Source organism: Tribolium castaneum, chromosome 4 (genome assembly GCF_031307605.1).
Source record: "Tribolium castaneum strain GA2 chromosome 4, icTriCast1.1, whole genome shotgun sequence".
NCBI classification, from domain to species: Eukaryota; Metazoa; Arthropoda; class Insecta; order Coleoptera; family Tenebrionidae; genus Tribolium; species Tribolium castaneum.
This window is the reverse complement of record NC_087397.1, coordinates 7,185,955-7,204,244: the sequence shown is the minus strand read 5'-3', so window position 1 is coordinate 7,204,244 and position 18,290 is coordinate 7,185,955. Positions and strand designations below refer to the sequence as shown.

The following is an 18,290-nucleotide window of genomic DNA, read 5'->3' as shown; positions in this document are numbered from 1 at the left end:
GGAATTTAAAATTAATACAAGGAGACTCAATTGTAGTTTATTTTGAAAATTATCTACTAATTTCATTTATAACTTGATCTTGAGACTGCCGGTGATTTAAATAAATAATAAATCAAATTTTTTAATCAGGAATCTTATGAATAAGTAATAGTTAATGTCGGGACAAAGTTGACAACACCCAGAACAATGTGATCATGAATTATTTATTGAAAATGGTTTTCTTTTTTCCAGATACTTCTAGTCCTAGATGACGCAAAAAGTAAATAAGAGATTTATTTCTGAATGTTTTTTCTTTATAACTTAAGAAAGCTAGACTAAAACGACGATCATCGAACTTGATTTCGCAAAAGATGTTGATTTTTTTAATGGTTTCTCCTTAAAAACGTGTAATGTCACTTTATTTTGCTTGAGATTTTCACACTTGTTTGTGTGTGCTTAGTTCAAAGTAGGACAGATAAAAGGGGCATTTGGAAATTCGGTCATGTTCGGAATAATTAGTCTCGTACAAATTATGTTTGTAAAAAAAATAGGGATTTTTTTGAATGAAACTAACTCACTTGCAAAGTTTTTGGAAATTGTTTATGAAATATTTAAAATGGTGCTTTGCATAGAAAATTCATTGTTCTTTTTAACTTTGAAATTAGATTCGAAATTGACGTTTTTTCAAGTGGAAAATCGGAAGTGAAGTTTTAAAACCGAATTTTTGTAACTTGGACCATTTTTAAAAAATTGTTATTTTAAAAAATAGTTTATAGCGTATAGATTTTATATGTGAACTGCCAGTTTTCGCCAGAAATTACGCGTTTATCTATTTATTTTAAGCTATTTAAAAAAATATAATTAATAAAAAAAATGGTCCAAGTTTTGAAACACCACTTCCGATTAACTAACTACATGAAAAAAATTTCAAATTCTGAATCTGGCTTCAAAGTTACAAGAAACAGTAAATTTTCTTTATAGGTAAAACACAATCTTAAATATTTTATATCAATAAATATTTTTATAAATCCTTCATATTTGGTCAAATTTTAGAATTAGAATAATAATAACTTGATAAAAAATAAATCGCTCAGAAAAACATTATCTTGTATTTACATTAATACATTTTAGGGGAACCATTGTTAACAAAATTTCAGGTTGTCGTATTTTTTTTTCATTGTTCGCTTTACGTGAAATGTCGCAAAGATGATGACAAAAGATTACAAGTAACTAGTTTTTTATCACCAATTTTATAATAATTAAGTTATGTTTATTTTCTTTTTATTTATCTCAAAAATCTTCTTCCTTATTTATTTATTGATTTTCTGGACCCATAAAAATGTTTCGTGTTTGTTGCAGCTTAGCAGCTTGTTTTTTAAACTATGGTAACAGCCAGACTGAGTAGTTTTATTGAAGCTTAAACTTCACTGACACTGGTAATTTCGTTCAGTTAATGAGGAATTACAGGAATTGGATTACTTTTCAAGTTATCGGCCTCAAATGAGCAACTTTTTCAATACATAATTGTTTCATCCATGAGCTCATCTTTCGACTTTCCAAACTAAAAAATACTTTAATTACTGTTATCCCACGCACCCATTAAAGAAATTTATTTGACGTTGGTTATTATAAAAGATTCACAACATCCTATAGCGGAAATTCATCACTTAATTGAAAATTTGGAAATAATTTGAGTTTCTTTTCATTGTCGGCGATACAAAAATATAGTTATCAATTTAAACTGAACCACTTAGACGATAAATTATCTCAGTTTGTGTTATTTATAGTTGCCGAATATTTTTTATCGTGTTCCCAGAGCTGTGTTTGACAATTGATTTTGTAAAAACTGCGGTTATCTGGCAATTAGGCCTTATTACCGCAATAAAATTAATGAGTGGGGAAATAAAATTTAATGGACTGGACAGACTGGAATACTTTTGGCGAGGTTTAATCAGAGGTGTCAAAGAAGCAAAAATGTGTGGAATCGTTTATTCGTGTCATTACTCCGTGTCCAGATTTTCCATTTTCGTGGTCCTTCCTGTGAAAATCCACCCCAGCGATTTTGGAAATCGTAAAGTGTGCGAACGGTCCGTCTAGATGGCGTTCCCGACCTTGCTTCTTACCTTTTCTTCGCACTTTTCATTTCCGCCCTAACGTTACTTTTATAGTTATCACTTCCTTCAGCCTCAGGTTCGTGCTCTCGGCCATTTCGAATTCCTCACACGAGTTTAATCCAATCGCTGAAACATACATATTTCTTTATGTGTGCACTCGATCCAACTACGACTTTACAAATTATTCCACGAAAATTACATTTACATTTCGGCGGAACCGCGTTATGTTTTTGGAAGTTGGCTCAATGTGCCATAATTATCCCGTTTGAAAAAGATACTTGATACGGGGGTTTATCTCGACGTCGTGGGATTACGTGGCATAAAAGAACGAATGTCTTACTTGTCTTGCGAGACAATGCTTTAAATAATGCTATTATAAGATTGTCTTATTCTTATGCGCCTGGCGTGGGCAGGCTTTACAAAAAGGTTCAATGAAGAATTTCATTGTTTGAATTATTTATCACCTGTTTTCTACAACGTACGATAAGTAAAAGTAAAACGCAAGAAAGTGGGTAAAGCGTAAACACCAAAAAATGCCATTGTTTTGGTGCGTTTTCAACGCGATATTGCCTCTAATGAGTGCAATAAACAACAAATTTATTACGGAATAATGGCACTAACAGCCTTCGTCTCCTACGCGTGATTTACCATTTAGTACGCCTTCAATTTTTTTCGAAAAATTATTACGTGTTGAGTACTTGAGCAAGACTGAGGCACACTGACTTGTTTGTTGTCTCTGACTACAATTTTAATGAGATCTGGCCTTGGTGACCTTACGCGGTCATAAATCCGTGAAAATTGCACGTGTTAAAAGTTGACACGTAAAAAACAATTTGTTCAAGAGAAAATTCGGAATGCTGTGCGATTTTCCGTGTCCGAATGGCGTGCTAATGCCCCATCAGTTGTAAAAGTGCGGTTGCATTTTGTTAATTAATAATGTTGATTTGCTTGGGATAATCACAACCAATTATGAGCAGCAACAATCCAATTATGTTAATCCAAATTGTCCGAGTAATGGTCTATATTAATTTTCCGCTTGTGTTATGAGTAAGTGGCACGCCATCCACATTCTTTGTCTTCCGCACTCGAGTTCAACAGTTCAAATATGCTGTTTGTTTACTTGGAAAACTGGTCGTGTATAGAGTCTCGTTCATCGGTCGTCGAAATACAAAGAAACGGCGAAATATTGATGTGGCAATAAAGTTCGCAAGTCGCACCAAACTAAAGAAAATTTATAAATAAACCTCCCATTATATAAATAATTCTTTTCCAATTTTTGCTTTCATCTTTCAAACATCAACAAATTTAATTAGTCATGGTGTCTGTTCAATGTTAGGCGAATCCGTGTTTGCGAGGCGTTTGTTTTCGGGCCGAGAAAAAGGCCGACCAATTTAACAAATCACTTGATGACTATTAGAAGATTAGAAATTGCTTGTAAAATGGTTGTCGTGGAGCCATTTGCCATCATCATTTTGGCTACAACTGCCAGCCTGCTCAAGTTATGGGCGAGGCAGAATGCGTAAGTTATGCCTGTAAACAGACACTTTACATAACGAGATGCTAACCCCAACTGTGCCCTCGCTGCCGCCAGGGACCGCTACAGACAAATCTACTCCTAGCTCGCCTAATTCCAATTTTTAGGCCGCTCTGAACACACAAAACCATTTTAAGAGAAATAAACGGGGCGTTGTTTACTGCAATCAAAAATTCTTTTAGCCATTCCAGGAAAAATGCAACTGACACCGAAATTTCAAAATGATTGTAGTAATGTTGAGTTAAGGGTGTCTCACCTAAAACTTTCGAGTCTTATATCCCAGATATTTGTCAACGGATTTCTATGAAATTTAAAATGCAGATACTTTAGAGTTTAAGGATTAAAATCCAATTATTCCAACAACAAAAACAAAATTTTTACCTGCCTTTTTTAAATTGATAAATCATTTAGGACATATGTTTAAAAATTCATGGTCAATTGAAAAAGATGTTAAAAAAACTCATCCTTGAAAGACATTTCTTGCTGTACTGGATGCTTTAATTTTATCAAAAGAGACTGAAAAACTGAACAACAACTGAAAAATTCTATACCTTTGAACGTTCAAGAGTTTGGAAATATTTAGTACACTGCTGGTTGAATTCTCTTCGAAAACTTGAATTACGCCCCAATTAATTCGTTTCTAGTGACGTTTTTTTCCTCACTCGATTAAGTTCACGTACGCTTCCCGTGTCTTCAAATTATTGCCGATTATTTGATCTTTAAATTTTATAAAGGCTTCATTTGAATAGCGTTTCACAAGAGGTTCAACGACACTTTCCATAGGCAAATATTGTTTCTTTTTTAACAACACTGAAATTTCTGTCACTGTTTGTTTTTAAAGTAATTTTACCAAATTAATACAGTTTTACTTATCTAACAGCACGCAATCTTTTGACAGGTTTTTCAGTGGTGCACAAAATGCTGCTTGGCAATGCTTTATCAATTATTTCAAAAGGTGACTGCCCAAATACTTTCAAATTTTGGATCAAGTTTTTAACAACAAAACCTAATTTTTTCCTTGAAAAATTGAAAAAGCACCTCCTAACATATGTGTAAATGTGAATTTCATAACATTTCATTGACAAATAACTGAGATATTAAGCTCGAAAGACTTAAGTGAGACACGCTGTACTTAATAAATTTTGCGATAAAAGAATTTTTGCCTTGTAGTAAAATGCTTAGTACTGTTGAATATTTTTTGAAGAGTATTTTTCTAGTTTCTGGTCGTTTATAAAATGGAAATCATTAAATAAATTGATTAATAACATGATTTTTTTAATTTTTATAACTTGCTGTCCCGTCCGTCATCACAAACATAGAATGTTGTTTTTATTTCTTACGTTACAAAACCAAGAATTTTTAATTTCCACTGTCTAATTTTAATATTGTTAAAGTCTTTAATAATTAAAACCCGTCTGAATATTTTTTTCAGAGCTATTTTCACACACAAGATTTTTTGTCCCGTCCGTCACGTGTAAACAAAAAGTAAATTCAAAAATTTCAACAGGTTCCACCTCTTACTTCAAAATAGTTGTTGGAATTAGTGCTTTTTAATTTACCAGAATTTTTATGACGACTTTTTTGTGTCCCGTCCGTCATCAATTTTTTTTCTACTCATATTTCAAATTTTAAAAATGTGGCTCTAATTGTAAGTGCAAACAATTTGACTGGTACTGAGTTCCTATAAAGAAAAACTAACTTCTACTGGAACTGTTAGTAAAAACTGAAAATAAAATCTAAAAATTCGTGTTAAAAGGAATGGCAGTTGTGATAATTGTTAGGTTTTGGCCCAAGTGTCGGTAACAAGGGCTTGATCGAGATTGTGAAACTTCGTCTATCCATTATCCGATAATTGGATTTTAAAGTTTATGTCATGATAAATGTTTAAAACGTTTCAAGAAAACTCGATTGGGAGTTGAGCGTAATATCATCTCAGTCACGATTTCTGCACCGGCTGCGTCGGTCGAAGGACTGTGAAGGAAAGGGCGAAAATACGTGAACTGAATTTCCCGATTTCACCTCCACTCACAGTCTCTCTTTGATTTGCATACATTTATTCCCCGTAGCAGATGTGAGCGACGTCTTCCCATAACAATTAACTCTGCTGATGGCCTATCATATTCGAAAAAGCTGGATTCTCAACCATGGATGGGTTTGCATTAATTACCATTCGGAATCGGTCTAAGGGCCGTAAATCATTCCGGCGGTGATTTAGTGCGAGGGGCGAACCCTGCGGTGAAGGGCCGGTTGCCATGGCTACGACCGGGACCGCCATATTGCTTCCCTGGCCGACTGGGATTCCATTGTACCGAGGGCCGTATCTTATCTCTAACGTGTACACCGACAGCAGTAAGACATTAATAAGCTGATACGTCGAACACATTCGGAAAAAACGAAGGGAAAAGCGTAAAGAGGGATTTTCGGGGGGCAACAACCGAAAAATTTCCAGAGAGGGTTAATGACGGAGATGGCGGAAAAAAGGATGCGATTATGCCGCTATTAATGGAAGCTTTCTTACAAAATGCGCCGCCGTTTCGCCCGATTTACTGCAAGGATGAGGATAAGCGGAGGAATGCCATTCAGGCGTGTGTACCAGACGGGGGACCGCAAAAAATCGAAATTTATCGGCTGGTATAAGCACAATACGAACACGAATCTCAGGAAGCAACAATTCAGTTCATGAATATGCAAAGAAGTTAATTAATAGTAATGTGTTTTAATTAATAATTCAAATTAACTGTATGTGTGCTTCGAGTTAAAACGAAGTCATTAATCAACATTTACCATTATATTTTTGAAAGAAAATTCAAAATATTTGAGTCGCAATTTCAAGCGTTGTTCCGCCGCCTGTTGAAATCACAAATGCAATTATTTCGCCGAATTTAAGCAAAACTACGTTAAAGAATTTCCAAATTAAGTAGAAAATTTTGTTATCTCTCTGGACAATTTAGTAAAGTGGGATGAAAAGTTACTAAATTAAGCCAAAAATTTTAATATTTTTTCGTTTTGCGACAGTTAGTACGTTACGATATGCGATTATGTTTAGGAATTTCGTACAAATTAAGCCGAAAAGACGAGATTTTATTCTGGCCTGTTTCATGCGTTTTGCCTCGTATTTTTAAAAACGTAATTACTTCGTCAAAATTTTCAAAAATCAACCCAAATATTTTTAAGTTAGTTTTATCATATTTTCAACCAAATTATTAAATTTTTTGCATTTTCGAGCTTTTAGGAGTGCTTGGAAAATTTTTCTAAACTGAGCTTAGATAATCAGTCCTTGAATTGTGTTAGCACGTTTTTTCATTTAAAAAAACAATTATTCAACAAACTTCATTAACGAATTGGGTGGGAAATAGAGTAATTGCGAATGGCTAATGATATTTTTGAGCTAAGAATCAAAGTTTGAAAAATCATAAAACTTGATAAAATAAATATTTGGAAGACTGTTCGACGAAACTTCGTCAGTTACCCAAAAACCCAAAAAAAAACACCGTTACTTTCTCCATTTCAAGCGTTTAAGCACGTTTTTGAACGAAAAACTCACAACGGGATTAAAAATGATAAAACGGGATTAAAAATGATATCTGGGTATTTTACGTATTTATGAAATGTTTCAGCCAAAAACGCAATTATTTCTATAAAAATGGCCGAATTGCGTTGAAAATGTTGTTAGTTGTGCTTTTTACCATGCACATTTTTATCATGCACATTTTGAGTCAATAATCAGTACTTTAGTACGAAATATCCTCAAAGAAGACCAAAAAATAGTTGAATCGGATTTTAAATTGGGGTAATGTTTGCTCTTTTTGAGCATTTAAACACGCATTTGAGATAAAAACTCAATTTTTTCGCAAGCGGCAAGCGAAATCGATGTATTATTAAGTCAAAATGACATTTTTTTCTTGGCTTTTTAGACCTTGTCAAGCTCGGGAGGGAAATATTTTCATATTTTTTTTCTTTATTTTATATAAATATTTTATTATTCTTCCTGAATTTGAAGCTCTTCTCATTGATCAGCTAAGGCATTTTTGTTCTGTTTTTATTGTAGAGCAGGCTCTGTATTCATAATAAATCAGTTTTATTTATGTTTAGCTTAAATAATAATTGTTGTATTTACTATAACACAATCAGGGCAATTATAAATACTGAATTCTAAAGGACAATCTACTACAGCTGTCTTTTTTTTATCAGTCCTTATTTCAGAAGGGTTGTAACAATTTAAATTAACATAAAAAGGTTTTTTTAATTATTTTAGCTTAGCTTTAACTCATTTAATGTTTTCAATGACATTTGGCACCTGCTTTTCGGGAACATTTTTCCGAATTTAAATTTCAAATTGCAAATCGGGTGCACTTTTTTAACCGATTTTCTTTGGCTCCTTATGTAGATATCGGTTGTTAAAAGTTTGAGTGAGATTTATTTGATGTGGTAATAAAGACTTAGAATTAGGCAGTATGGGGGCACGTAATACAGACATCAAAGCATTGATTTCCTCAAGCCATTAAATGTTAAATATTGTAACATCCGTGCTTGGTCATTAATCCGGGCAATAAACCTCCCATTAATCACTTTTCGAGTGCAGGCGGCAATCGTGGAATTTTTCCATTAGTGGCATTTCTGGTCAAAATCTGAATTCTTTTCGGCACAATAAAGCGTCAATCGAACATCGTCCGAATGTTTTATTGCGCTTTTTCTCGACGTAAACAGGGCTTAGAGCCGTAACGGTTATATTTTATAGCCGTCTCAGTGACAGTGATGCTGACTGTCTCCCGAACCCTTTAGAAAGTCGCCCGAACGGTTTAAAGCATTTCTCCGGGTAGTTTTTTAGTTCTTTAATAAAGGGTTTACAGCGTCCGTAAAAGAGAAAGTCTCCTTTTATTGACTTTCGGCGTTTTGTTGCAGGTCCGAACGGGTGCCCTCGACGACGCGGTCGGCAGACCTACACAAGGTTTCAAACTTTAGAACTCGAGAAAGAGTTTCACTTTAATCACTATTTGACCCGGCGGAGACGCATTGAAATCGCACACGCCTTGTGTCTGACAGAGAGACAAATCAAAATCTGGTTTCAGAACAGGAGGATGAAGCTGAAGAAGGAGCTGCGGGCGGTGAAGGAGATCAACGAGCAGGCCAGGCGGGAGCGGGAGGAGCAGGAGAGGCACAAGCAGCAGCAGCAGGAGAAGCAGCAGAAGATCGAGCAGCAGACGCACTCCTCGATCCACCAGCACCACCACGACCCCATGAAGATGAGCTTGGACAAAAGTGGGGGCTCCGATCTACTCAAAGCCGTCTCGAAAGTACCTACATAATTGTGCAGTGACTCCGACAAGTGTCAGTGACTGGACTCTAGTGACGAGTGACTTGACCTTTTGTTTTATACAAAGAAGCTTCGTTATTTGTGTTTTGATTCGTTGTACATAAAGTAGTGTGTTCACGTTAATATTTTATACTTAAAAGTAATTTTTATAGTATTTTTTTAGTTAGACGATCAGGTTCTGATCTAAACTCATTGACGTTATTTTACGTACCACTGTTGTGATTAATTATTTAAGTTTAACAAGCATTTGAAATGCGTCATGTTTTTATACTCTTTGTTTTTTTTCAATAGTGAAATTCGCAGATTTGTTGCTTGTTACGTTTTACTTTGTTTTAACTTTGTGCCAAGCTTAGAAAAGCAACCAGCCATATTATAGTGAACAGGACTCACTCATATATTTTTACAAGTTTCCAGCAGTTTTTCCGATGACTAAAGAAAACTGAAAAACGGCCGAGTATTTTACTCTTAGTACTCTTATACGTAATTTGGTGTCAGGGTAGTAAAAAACCTAAAAAAATACAGTTTAGTAGATTAAAACAAAAATTAACTTACATCTAAGCGTAATTTTCCTTCTAATTCATAGCTATTGTCGTATCCCAACTCGTCTTCTCGTGTAAAATATTTTCTTAGATTATTGATGTTGTTATGTGTAAACTATGTAATAGTTTGTTGGCGGGTGAGCCTTCTCCACATTTAGATACGTAAAATTGTACAATATTTTCAAGTCACAAATTGTAAAGCAAAATGTAAATTTTTTGTTTAATATGTAAAGAAAATGAATACGTATACGCCATTTTTGTTATTTTTTTGAGAAAAATTCTATTTTCTTTTCGGTATTACTGAGTTGTTTGACCGATCCTTCACTTATCAATTAATATTGTACAGAACAGTTACTGTAAATACATATAGCTACGGCCATGTAGACGTATTGTTAATGAATTCCCTATATTCAAGCAAACTTGGACTGATTAACGCTTTTAAGGAAACAAAAGCTTACTAGAGTAGGTTCATATTTAGCAACCAGTATGTAGTACAAGTACCAATACTTGCCTAGGATTTCGTTTAATTTATTTTAGTCGATGTGTACCTTCTGGAATTAATTTCGCTTTCATTCGAACCCCACACCGGTGTGACTGTTGTTCCGTTCGAGTCTGAAAATGTTTGCAGCTCTCTTCAGCCTGTGATAGAAAATCCGTTAGATTTTGTGAAGCTGTATTGACTTACACTTTTTCGTTATAACTGGGTTTGCATTGATGAAACCGAAATTTGTTAAAAGTGCAATAATTTGTTGGTTGTTAGTTCTCTAGAAAAACACGTGCAATCCTTATCATTTTCGAACGAAATGATTCAGAGCATATCTTTGGTACAACATTTGTTAAGTTTGTCGTCAGTGTAAACCTGTTATTCCCTTTCCGTTTTCGACCATTTTATAGAAAACCATATCATTTGTGCGATTTTTTTGTTGTGGAACGTTTGTATGACTGTAATTAACGTAATTTATAAAATGTTTATAATATCGTAAGTAGTGTAAGTGTACATGTTTCGTACTGTTTGAGGTAGACTTCCATACCAGCTCTCCAAGCCGAATTACTCTTCAATGTATTATAAAAACCGTCACTTCTATAGTGCTACCATTTGCTTTGATGCCATGTTTCATATATAACTGTATAACCTATAAGATGTATTGTACAGATTGTCTGAACTGAATAAATATTTCTTTGGAAATACAAAGTGTTTAATTGCGAAACTCGGGGATGCTTGACCGCATTGCGCAACACTTGGAATATATCCAATTTCAGCCAACGACCCTAAACTGAATATAATGCAACTGACATGCTCTTCCGTAAACACCGTATCATGCCGGTAATGGTAACGGCCTTAACCATAAATTGGAAATAATCAAACTTACTTCGAATTCGCGGTGCAATTTAGAGGGCGTTTCCTGTCTAGACACTTATTTCCAACTTTCGGAGTGTTTTAGCGCCAAAGGAACCCCCAGCTTCATAACAAAATTTGCATACGAACAGTTCAGATTTTTTAATAATCTGATTTCAAATTTAAAAATTTAGAACATCAACTATTAAAAAAAATAGTGATTTGTGACCAACTAGTGATTTTTTTACAACAAAAAATGTTTTGCAGAGGCGACGATTTCAAAAATTGTTTGAATAATTAAAAATTATCTTTTGTCGCTAATGGACTGATAAGTTAGAAGTTGTAAAATACCAACGTCCTTGACCTAAACTCATAATTCGTTTATGAAAAAAGAAATTGAAAAGTTCTACTTCCGCTTGGATAATTTTTGTTTTGTTAACTCCTTGATTGAAAAGGTTACGAAGCTGGATTGGAAAATTTCAATTTCAATGTTATTAATGAATAAAACGTGTTTTAAATTTAGTCAAAACTCTACCGCACGCCACTGAGATAAAATTCTGGAAACAAACAAGGTGCGGTGCGTCTCGACAAAAAATCTTTACAAAAAAGACGATTTCTCGTTGAAACATCTACCCTTTTTTATCGCTGCTTGCCAATAGATAAGGTCAGTGTGTCTTTGCGAAGTGTTGGGTGAAGGTGGTACCGTGCTTTGCGTTGTAAAAATGTTTCAATTTTGCAAATTCTGAAAACACCGACTTGCCCAGCACTCGGGTATCGATGTATGTAATCGGTCTGTTCCCAATTCGCGGATCTGCTTTATCACGGTACTGCCTTTGGCTCTCAAGTGCAAGATAACTGAATTCCTACGAGATCAAAAAACGCGAGTGTTGTTACCACAATACTTAATCCATATGTGTTTGCTGCCAAAATGTGGGTAAGTGTCGAATTTTCAGCATTGCGTAATAGTCACGACACCTCTTTTCTACAAGTACTTTAAGGTAGGAGTATCTTCCTTTTTTGTTGGTACTGATAACTTTGCGCGCTGATATTTTCGTACGTGCCATAGGCGTCGTAACTGGGATCCCTGAAGGGGATGTTTAAATATGTGCGGTAAATTCCTGTAAATTCCCTGTAAATTCGCTCATGGCAAGCTGCCTGAAACAGCTTTTTTATGTGCTCTGTATTCTTCCCTTGTTGGATTATTTGAATTTTCAGAATTTTATTAATTTTATAACGAACATACAAATACTACTGACTGTGCCAGTTAAGTTTAATTTTCCACATTGTTGTTATGACTTCTATCTATTTTTTTTGTCACCGTAATTACGTACTTCAGTGCATTTCAACAGATTTATTAATTCCTACTGTGGGCAATAGATCACTATAATAAGAAATTATTTGCTTTCACTAGATAGTAAGCTTATAGAGACGCGAAATAGTAAAATGTTTAGGTAAATAAAAAAAAATAAATAAAAATGTTTAATAAAACGATTGATTTCTTTTCTTGATATTAAGAATTTTTTTATTTTGTACGTTCTTGTTGGGAAAACGAATTTGTTTTTTAATGATTTTTTTCTTTGACATTTTTTATCAGAAGAAGAAGAAGAAAAAAATGTGTGAATACTTAATAGTAATAACAAAAAAAAATTGTTAACTCAAAAAATCTGTATCCGCTGGCAATTGTTGTTGTTTTCTGGCTGTTATCAATTGTAAATAAATTCGCTCGTGGCAAGACCACCTGAAACAGCTCTTAGGTGCCTTGTATTCCACATTTGTGTCCGTTTCAGTTCCAGGCCGGCGTTGACAATCGAGCGCTCGATAATATTGCAGTGATTATGTCTGGTCGTGTTGAAAGCACTAAACTGCATTATTTGCCGTTGAAAGATACGTTTTTCAGGTCAGCCAATAAACTAGCAAATTAAATGCATCGATTGATCGGACGTAAAAATGCGTGAGAACATGTAGCGTTCTCGAATTTAATCGAAGGGCAATTACCGAAAGAGGAAGATTGAGACAATACATAAAGTTGGGGAAGTAGGAAACGCCGACATATTACGTGTAATATTTCCCGTATAGCGTATGCAATAGTCTGGCTTATAAATATAACAGCGGAGGCAGAAACTTTAGTAGCACATTGTGGTTATTGAATTGATCAATTTAGCCCCAGCATGGTCTATTCTCTTCGAACCTAACGTGGCTCCGGTGCTGAGCGAACTACGATCGAGACACGATCTGTACGACCCATCCAGCTCACTAAAAGGGCCTTATTATGTAGTAAAGGGAAAAGAAAACCAGAAGAATGGGTGTTATATGCGACGAACATATTGTTATGCGCACTTTTTCATTATGCATTCAAATATTCACCAATCGATACCCAACGCCCAATTCGCAACATCACACCCACAAACCGTTTCCAACAAATTAAACACATCGCAAATTATAGACCAATTAGTTTCCAAACATTTCAATTAAAATTCGCGCTTTTATCACGTTTTATTTCCAAGTATACAGGATGTAACAAAACCCGGTTTTGCACACACGAGCTGAGTCATCACTATGGATATCTAAAGGTTAGGATGCGAAACGACTAACAAAACGTTCCCGTAATCGATAGTTCCATTAATGTCGCCAGAGAGCGCAGTTTATTCCATTCAAAGCAATGAGTTTAAAAATTTGCACTCTGCCCCATGTTTTTCAAAACGATGCGAATATGGTTACAGATGCAAGAAGAACGTTAAGAGGAAAGTTGTAGAGAATGAAATTTCCTACAAAAAAGTCCGTAGACCATATCTCTATCTTCAACCATTTAGGCCCTAAAGTCGTTCAAAGACGCTCAAGCAATGGATTTGCTTCATTTTGCGAGCGGTCAAGTATTGGAAGTTAATTTATACCGACACCGTTGGTGTCGCGAACTTTTTTGTAGAAAATTTGATTTTCTACAACTTCGTTTGTTATACTTTTTTTGTATCTTCAATCGTATTCGCTGCGTTTGCAAAAACATCAGACGGAGGGCTGATTTTTTGCGCACCGTCGCCTATTTATTAAAACGCTGCGAATACAGTTAACGATACAAAAAAAGTGTAAGGAACAAAGTTGTAGAGAATTAAATTTCCTACAAAAAAGTCGCGACACCATATTTCTATCTTCAATGGTTTTGGTATAAATTAATTTTCTGGAACATGACTACCGGTAAACGAATCCGTCGTTGAGCGTTTTTGGACGTCCTTGGGGCCTTAACTATTGAAGCTAAAGGTATGGTTTCGCGGCCATTTTTAAAGAAAATTTAATTCTCTACAACTTTCTTCTTAACGTTTTTCTTGTATTTTTAATCGTATTCACAGCGTTTTGGAGAATACGAGACGAAGCACAAATTTTAAATGTTAAATAATTTTTTTGTCATGTTTCTTATGAAAATTTAGTCGGTAGTTTTTCTCAGTTTGTTAAGAATGCAAAGTTCAATGTTGCTGTATTTTTTCCAGGTAATTAGTGATTTGGTGGAATTTAAATTAATTTAAAACGATTTGGCGCAGCGCTGAAAGCGCCCTCATTTTTACTCTGTCGACTATTTTTTTGCTCGTTGCGTCTCCTAAGTTATAGTACTCCGTAGTCATCACACAATTTATTACTAAATTGTAGAAGTTAAATAATGAACGGCCTCAGGTTTAATTTTTTTGAGCGACTTTTATTTTTCAAATAAATGTCTAATACGTGTAAGGACCTCTCAGTGAGTGATTTACGGTCCCAATTAGGATCAAATATTTGCAGTGATTTATTCCGCGTCCGCTCACGACGTGAGATATGTTGTGAGAGCATCACTGTGTAAATATGAAAATGTGTTTTTTATCTAAACAACTTAATAAAGTATGATGAATAATGAATTTTCTTAGCTATGTCGAACTATATAGTCTCAGCATGTTAAGGAGATTATGCGCCATAAAATTCTCCTGGATGTCTATCCAATTTATGTAGTTTGTAACCAGTTATTGGCCAAATCGAGTTTCCAACTTTCGGAAAACAAACCCTCTTTTGCGAGTTTTACGCCCCGTGTCAAATCGAGCAGGTAATTTATCAATTTGGGTCATTAATGGACAAAAGGGCCGCCATGTCTTGTGAATCCCCCGATAATAAATATTCCGATTTTCTATTGGAGTCTCGAGGCAAGTTCTAATTTCATGGTCCGACACCGGCGCGTTCTTTACCCCTCTTTCCAATTTTCGAACCCCTGTATCTAATTACAGTATTTCTCTTTGAAGGCGAAACGATCCAAGGAGATTGGATGTGTCTGTGGCCTTGTTCGGCTTACTCCGACTCGTGGCTACCTGCCTCTCTTCAGCTCACTTTTTCTCTTTAATTAGAGAACCTTAGCGAAGTACGTTATCTGACATTGCAACGTTGTTCCACCCACCCAAGATGCCGGGAGAATATTTTACCGGAATGGCCACACACAATATATTATACCTTTTTTCCTCGTCTGTGAAACTAATTTACTGGGGCTTTTATCGCAGCCGTACCTGAAATTGATTTGCACTTTCGAGTAGGTACTGCGATAAATTTTTTCGGCGGCGGGTCGCCCGAATTTATTCCACGGATGGCTTGCATAGTGATAGTAACATAAAAGCCCGTGACAAAAGTTATAAAACATTCTTACGTTGCAGAACCTGCGTTTGACAGGAGAAATGTAATTTGTGACTCCCTAATGCTGAGGGCAATCTCGGAGCACTGTGAATTGGGAATATGAAAATAGGGATTTATTAACTTCAATAAAATATAAAAAACTTATCTTCCAAAATGTGATGTCATCATCAATAACAATATTATTGCAAATTTACGGGTCACTTGAGATGTATTGGCGACGAAAGCATTCACACGCTACGTGATGTGCACTCACATATTTTTTCTTTCACGGTGTAATACAATTACAAGATTTCGACAACAGGAACACCCTTCAAAGCCCAAATAATATTTTATAAGACGAGGGCTTACAGAATTGAACGCCAGCAAATTCAGACTCGAGATATTGATCCACGTCTAGACCTGAGCAAACGATTCGCGTTTAATCTCCGAGATTAGCTCAACCTAAAACGCTAAAATTCGGTGACAAGCCTGGTAAGTAGCCCAGATTTAGGGCTACACCTGTACACATATTAAAAAAAATTCAAACTCTAGAAATCGCATCTTCTTTACATTTTTTTGAGCGCTAAATGAATAACAGTTCGAACCCTGTATCAGTGACCAGAACGTTATGTAATTCAAGTTGTTATTTTTGTGGTTGAAAATCAAGAACTTTTTTGGCAATTTTCGTATTTTTGTAAATTTTTCGTTTTAGATTGAGTATAAATAACTAATAGTAAAATATAAATTCAAGTTTGGTTTCTGGAATTAGCTGGAAATATTTCATTTATTTATGATAATATTGGGGTTACAAAAAAAAACACTTAGATTTTTGAGTTGCTTATCTTATTACAAAATATCGAACCTCGTATAAATCTAAATGGAAAGTTGTACAGGTTTTGCGTTGAAAAAAAAATAACTGAAAATTTAATAATTACTCTAAAATGTAAAAATGATATTAAACTTTTAGTGCGTTTACAACAAACTTTTGAACTGAATGTTTGTTTTGTTTGATCGAATAATTAGACATTTTGCTAGCTGCTGTAGAACTTTTGAGTAATGAGTACTAATGAGATAAAGACAAAATTTTACTTATTTTTATTTCTGCAGTTACCAAAGGAAGAAAAGATGGCAATGACAAATAAAAAATTTAAAGTAAAGAAGACTAGACAAACATAGAAAAAAAAATTTAATCCTTTTTTCACTGATTTTTCTACCGCGTTCACAAAACCAAAAAATAAATAAAATAAAAAATTAAATAAAAAATGTATTGCATTCTGTACTCTAATAGCACGCCTAGTAGTTATAAAGTAAATATTCTCAATTTTTTTAATAAAAAAAAGCAGATGTTGCTATTGGTGCAATTTTTGACGCAGAATTAGAATATAATATAATCCAGTTTTCCAAAATGTATAATATTTCTTAAGATATTGCTTCCAAATCGCCAAAAATCCTAAATTACTAATTAAAAAATTTTTTAATTCCAAGACATTTTAAATACAGAAAAAAAATATAATGTGAGGAAGAGATAAGTTGACCTGACGGTTTATTTTTACATACCTGTTTTAATAATACTTAATTATTAGTAATTATTTTATAAAATTTTCTTTTCCTTTGCTTTTGTTGTTACTAGTACTATTGAAAAAGCTCATGTTTGGTTATAAAGCTGTTTTATGGAGTTGTTTATTTTATTTGTTATTTCTATCATTCTTAAGCTGAACTAACACTTTTTTACATAACCTGATCTGAGATTTTCCAATTTTCCGTATTATACCCAATTATTAATTATTTTATTTCTGTCTTTTTCTTTTATTAAAAAAAGCTTCTTTACACCTTGAACACTTTGAACAACATTTCAACTAGTCTTTAGTATAAATGTGTTCCGATCACTTTTTCTTTTTCAACCGTTGGCGAACAAAACTAAGAAGCTTTCGAACATGTCCTGAAAAAATTGTTCCAAGTTTCAAAGCCTAGAACCAGGTATTGGATGAAAATTAGATTAAAGTGTTGTTTCTGCTGGTCATTTTCCTGCAAGTGTTGACACTTGAGATGGCGATAAATCGCTGTAATGTATCCATTCGTTGTCAGGCAATCGATTTTGCTCCATTTAATCGTGTCGTTTAAAAATTTCCATTGAAATGCCAGGACTTGATAGAGAGATAAAAGCGGCGATAAATAGCAACGGCTGACAAGCAATAGAAAGTGTACTCGAATGCGTATCAAATGTCTCCGATTAAAAATGTAAATGTGATATTTTATCCTGACATTGACCGGGAAGTCAGTCAAGTCAGAATTTAGCTTTTCGGATTTTTCCATCTAAACACGTCTTTATGCGCACAACGTTGCATAAGTCTTATGCAATTTGCCGCAGTAATGGACTTCCTCATTGTTTATTACTTAGAAGTTTAGATGTTTATGGACGCAAATGAAACAGCAAAGAACGTGCGCATCACAGAAACAATGTTGAATAACGACCAATTCACTTTGACTCATTTATAAATATATGAGTTATTGCCTCGTAAATAACGAAATGACTTATTTATATTTCGCTTTGTCCTCTTACGCGTGAACATGAATTTTTACCTTTTTTTCGAAAAAGCTAATTCGGAACAGTCACGTTCGCTTCGATAATTAGAATAATTATTATCAATAACTAACTCGTAAATTCTTTGCGAAACGACTTACTGATCTGTGCACTTAAACGTAATTAGCCATATTTTAAGTAAATACATAAGGTAAACGATAACGGCCTGAATTATAACTCAGCGTCCCCATAAATTATGCCCCGATATTGTAAACAATTTAATATCAATTACAAAATTAATTAGCTAGTGATAACTCTGCAAAAAATTCCATCAATCAG

At 34.4% G+C, this 18,290-nt stretch overlaps 1 protein-coding gene across 2 annotated transcripts in view; it reads left to right on the top strand.

Moving 5' to 3' along the window:
* Positions 1–10,672, top strand: part of Abd-A (abdominal-A) — a 33,368-nt gene extending 22,696 nt beyond the window's left edge. Inside the window, exon 3 of one of the 2 annotated variants that reach the window (XM_008203021.3) lies at positions 8,530–10,672. In XM_008203021.3, the coding sequence (XP_008201243.1) occupies positions 8,530–8,933 (404 nt within the window). In that variant the 3' untranslated portion in view covers positions 8,934–10,672. 2 annotated transcript variants of the gene reach the window in all.
* The last annotated feature ends 7,618 nt before the right edge of the window (positions 10,673–18,290 follow it).